General features: G+C 44.2%; 1 protein-coding gene across 1 annotated transcript in view; it reads right to left on the bottom strand.

Annotated features, from left to right (window-relative positions):
* Nucleotides 1-367: 367 nt before the first annotated feature.
* Nucleotides 368-5477, bottom strand: part of LOC138949902 (multiple epidermal growth factor-like domains protein 11) — a 61032-nt gene continuing 55922 nt past the window's right edge. The window contains exons 27-30 of the mRNA XM_070321687.1: nt 4362-4592; nt 3457-3599; nt 2755-2908; nt 368-2126 (exon numbers count right to left, since the gene is read on the bottom strand). Coding sequence (XP_070177788.1) covers nt 2005-2126; nt 2755-2908; nt 3457-3599; nt 4362-4592 — 650 coding nt within the window. The 3' untranslated portion in view covers nt 368-2004. The remainder of the gene's footprint in view (nt 2127-2754; nt 2909-3456; nt 3600-4361; nt 4593-5477) is intronic.

The raw sequence follows: 5477 nt of genomic DNA, 5'->3' as shown, positions 1-5477 counted from the left end.
TCTGCCTAGCTAGTATTGCCTGCGTGTGACTCTTTTTAAGAATGCAATGTAACTACAACAAACGAAGCTCTGTTTATCATATATATACAAACACAATAAATTGGCTACTTGACTCAAAAGCGCCTGGTCAAACAGCTTTGAAAAAAATTGAATTTCATTCTGGCTTTCCCCTGCCCCCCCCCCCCCCCCTCTCTCTCTCTCTCTCACCCTCCCCCTCTCTAACTCTCTGCCAATCTTCCTCTCCCAAGCCTCTCTCTCTCTCTCGCTCTCTCTCTCTCTCGCTCTCTCTCTCTCTCTCGCCCCCCCCCCCTCTCACTCTCTGCCCGTCTCCCTCTCCCAAGCCTCTCTCTCTCGCCCCCCCCCCTCTCTCACTCTCTGCCCATCTCCCTATCCAAAGCCTCTCTCTCTCTCTCTCTCTCTCTCTCTCTCTCTCTCTCTCTCTCTCTCTAAGAATGATCTTATTGACGAGCCGCAGGAGCGGCGAGTCATATGGTATCGGCTGGAAAGCTGTCTGTGGAGGCTGCGTGCTATAATTAGCTGACCTGCTGTGCGAGCAGTCACTGCAGAGTTTTGAGATAACTTTGTAACACGTTTTATTTTATGCTCCTCAAGAATACAACTTTGGGCAACGTGCCACGTAAAACTACACGCAACAAGGATTCAGTAGGTACCAAACATGCCTTGGTCAGAAGTAGAATGTAAATGAATCTTTATAAAGAAGTAGGCTACTTCAAACGACAGCCACAGCCACGGTTGGGTTCACGGCATCAAACCGATGCGATTCTCAGTCATATCATACACGTAATCAATCAAATAGATGACTAATAAACATGTAAACTACATGTATACGTCTATGGTCGGACATAAGAAAGGAGAGCTTCCCCCGGGCCTGTGCATGTGTTGTTCGTTGTGCGTGTGTAAATGTACACAACAAACTGACGACAAAACTGAGACAGACCTCTTTCGCTTCAGTCATTGCAGAATTTAAAAACGAATACAGGTAGAGCGTGCATTATACTAACTGTTTGGTAAAAGCATCAAACGTTTCTTTTTATAAATAAGTGGCAGGCTTACAGGAATACAAAGAGGCGCAAGTTGAAAGTAATGGATATATCTCTGGAAGATGCCATCAGTCCAAGTTGTCAAATGAAATCAAAGATGACAGAAACAGAAGTTTTCCATACAAATGTTGGTGTTTCAAAGGAAGTTTGCATTCTTTCAAATAATGATATAGACGAGGTGGCTGTTTGTTATGAAGTTTCAACAAGCCAACATTCAAATGATTTTACTTCATCTGCAGATTTTCTAAATTCAGCACTTCATAACTGTCATTATGAACTTGGAATCAGAGAGAGACCGTCTTTCCATTGTCATTCATGCCATAGATTTTTGTTTCAGAATCAATGTTTCACATGGCGTTCACAAGAGAGCATGCGAAGTTTCCGACAGTCTTTAGGATTTGTAAAAAAAGGCCGTGTTTTGCTGTACATGCAAAAACTACCTGTCAAAAGGGAAAGTGCATAACAGATTGCAACAACATTCCTATTTTAAGCTCAGCCACACGCCGACATGGAAGTTTAATGGTACTTTCACACTTTTTCTTCTCTTCGTCGTATTTGATTTCTTTCTATTTCATAAGTCGAGTGCATATGATTTCGGCTCGTGTTCATCGTGAGATGGACTTAGTTTCTTGTTCTTATATTACTATTATTGCGTGTGTCTGCGTTTCATCATAAAAAGTTTGTTCCTATGTATTCCCATTTCGATTATAACCATTTTGTTTGCTTAGATCAGGACTAGCTGTAAGAAAGGTCCTACGGACCTTATGCTATATTTCCTGTAATAAAGTTCAAAAGTTCAAAGTTCTCTCTCTCTCTCTCTCTCTCTCTCTCTCTCTCTCTCTCTCTCTCTCTCTCTCTCTCTCTCTCTCTCTCTCCGCCACTTTCTATCTCCGTCTCCTTGTTAAAACTACAGTTCCAATCGAGAGGGCAGATTCGCAGCGTGTTATAGCTTCAGTTTTACTTCGTCTTCATCATCATCATCATCATCAGAAGTCGGTCCCATGCATTCTTCGTCCACTGTAGAATAAACATGGCTTTGTCGGTCTCCTGGTGGGCTGGCGTTATCTGTTTTGGGATAAGAAAAAACACATACACTGTATTCTTCGATTATCCGTAGCCGTCATTATCAACATTGTAAACTGGTATGGAATCATTTGATTGGGTAATGAAGTTCTTCTGCTTGTTTTTGTTTTTGTCTTGTTATCTGTGACATAACTAACCAGGTAAAGGATCTAAACACACACACACACACACACACACACACACACACACACACACACACAGACACACACCCCCACACACACACACAGACACACCCCCCACACACACACACTGACACACCACCCCCCCCCCCCCACACACACACACACACACGGACACACACATATATATTTCTGGAAGCAGGCAGACGTAGAGACACAGGTTAACAGACAAAGGAACGGACACACACGGAAACACCCACACACAAGCACGCACTCAGGCATGCACACAATCACAAAAACAAAATCACACACACACGCACACACAACACACACACACACACACACACACACAAACACACACACACACACACACACACACACACAATTACAAACACACACACGCACACACACACACACACACACACACACACACACACACACACACACACACACACACACACAAACAGTCAGACAGACAGACAGATTCCTACCTCCTTCGCTAGCTTTTGCTTCCAGTCGTCTGAGCGTGGATGGTGAGACTTGCCCATCAGGGGGGACAATCGACAGGTCTACCTTCTTCACGTCCAAGGCCTCAGCCGTGGTTATTCCCCCTACTGCTCCGGCAACCGCACCGCCGTCCATTTCCTGAAAAGACAGAGAACGTAATGTCCGTGAAAACAGTTTTGGCTTGATATCTGAGATCTGCCAGTGCTTTAACATAACAAAGAGCAATCATCGAGGTGCTTTTTTTTAAGATAGACACACAGACAGATACAGGCAAACGCAGACAAACAAACAGACAGATAAAGGCAACCGCAGATAGGCAAACAGACAGCCTCATACGCAGACAGTCAAACAGACAGATACAGGCAATCTCAGACAGGCAAACAGACAGATACAGGCAATCTCAGACAGTCAAACAGACAGATACAGGCAATCTCAGACAGTCAAACAGACAGATACAGGCAATCTCAGACAGACAAACTGTGGGGAGAGTGGGGTGGGGGTGGCTTGAGCTAGAAAAGAAGGATTTTGTAAAAAGAAAAGAGTGCTTTGAAACTAGTGAACCATATCCAGAGGTGGACTCCAAGTGTAAATTTTTAAAAAAAGAAAAGAGGCGATCGACAAGAAGAAGAAAAAAGTTGTGGACAGAGAGCAGCGTTAGTGTGACACACACACACAGCATCACACACCTCGTAAGGCGGAGGAAGTAAAGTAGGATCAGTTATCTGCTCTTGGTATGCAGGGGTCGCCACCTGACACGGAAGTGACGTCACATTCTGAGGCTGACCCGAGGCATAGACCGGATTGGAAAATCCACTGACAGGGTTCGGATCTGAAATAAACAGCACACTCGCATGAACACAATAGACCTCCATTGTCAAACAGGTTGAAAGGACTGGACAAAAACACCAACAACCAACTGAAGTCAATGAAATTTTTTTTTTTTTTAATTTTAAGTTGCCAAGCACATCATTGTCGGGCTTTTAATCAAAAACGTGCATCCGTCAACAATGTATTATCATCCATCCTTCAACATTTAACTCTCAAGGAAACCTAGAGTTTGATATACATTCTAACAGTTCATTTTAACAACACACTTCCAATGGTACATGTTAGACTACCTCGTCCCTTAGACTAGCTACCACGTAGGTCCGTCATTGGAACAAACTTGAAGCTAACTCAAAAGCAAGAGTAATCGTTCGGATTGTAACACAAGTTGCGAAGTGCAAGGGGACAACAGCATTTTCACCTGATATTATGACAGATTGTCTATCAACCCCTATCTCTCCACCAACTCAAACGCCCCCCCCCCCTCAACCCCCCCCCACCCCCCCCCCCCCCCCCCGCGCACACACATACACAAACACACACACATACACACACACACACTCACACACACACACACACACACAAATTAAACATACACACACACAAACACACACACACACACACACACACAAACACACACACACAAACACACACACACACACACACACACACACACACACACACACACACACACACACACACACACACACACCTCCCCCTTACACTCACACGATACCCTCCCCCTCCCGACTTTTCCCACACTTACCTTCTCTAACAATGACTTCCTCGCGGCCAGCGTTGTACACAAGGCGCGTCAAACGTTTCATCCGTCGTCGGTTGACGACGAGGATGATGATAACGATCACGAGGAGAAGAGCCACAACGGCGATGACAGCGATCAGAATCAGGTTTTGGTTGTCAGAACCCCCGGATGCAGCGGCGTCCACGTCTTTTTCTTTTTCCTGCTGGATTCTATCCTGACTTGAGGTAAGTGCCGCTGTAATAGTCAGCGAAGAAATGTTATTTCCTGAAAAGATCTTATTATAAAGATACAAAGCAAATGAAAACTAGTCCTGATAAAGGCAACAATTTGGGTATACTTATACTTCTAGTTCATCTATCTTTTGTCATTCTGCTTATTCAGCTATTTATCAAACCTGCAATATCTGCATACGCGCCTGCCTACCTGCCTGCCTGCCTGCCTGCCTGCTTGTCTGTCTGTCTGTCTGTCTGTCTGTCTGTCTGTCTCGGTCAGCCTCTGTGTCTGTGTCCGTCCGTCCGTCCGTCCATCCGCCCGTCTGTCCGTCTGTCCGTCCGTCCGTCCGTCCGTCTCTCTCTCTCTCTCTCTCTCTCTCTCTCTCTCTCTCTCTCTCTCTCTCTCTGTGTATATATTTTCCAAAATGATAGTGATTCAATGAATTAATCTTTACCGTTATATTTGTGGACTGTCAGTAATGTTGTTATTGTTGAAATGTTCCCTCATGGGCGAGGGTTGGTTTGTAATAAAACATGTTTTGCTTATATATCATTACCCTCGTAACTAAAAACATTATCTCATCTCATATCTCATCTCATCTCATCTCACATCTCATCTCACATCTCATCTCATCTTATCTTATCTTATCTTATCTCTCAATTTTGCAAATCCGGGAATGTCAAGAACACTATCGTATACACATGTACAGTACTACAAAGCTAGTTTACTTCACGGGTGGGTTTTTTCCTCCATTATCTGAAACACACAGCTAGAACCAATACATATTTCGCGTTTCCCATAATGGTAAGCATCAAGTGAATATAGGTTACAAGAGAGAAAAAAAGTGTCCCTTCACAGACAGCCCTATTGGGGAAATCAGACCCTCCTCGGACGGGACCGAGATTT

Source organism: Littorina saxatilis, linkage group LG16 (genome assembly GCF_037325665.1).
Source record: "Littorina saxatilis isolate snail1 linkage group LG16, US_GU_Lsax_2.0, whole genome shotgun sequence".
NCBI classification, from domain to species: domain Eukaryota; kingdom Metazoa; phylum Mollusca; class Gastropoda; order Littorinimorpha; family Littorinidae; genus Littorina; species Littorina saxatilis.
Note: the sequence above shows the minus strand (reverse complement) of the source record. Positions and strands in the feature narration are given on the sequence as shown.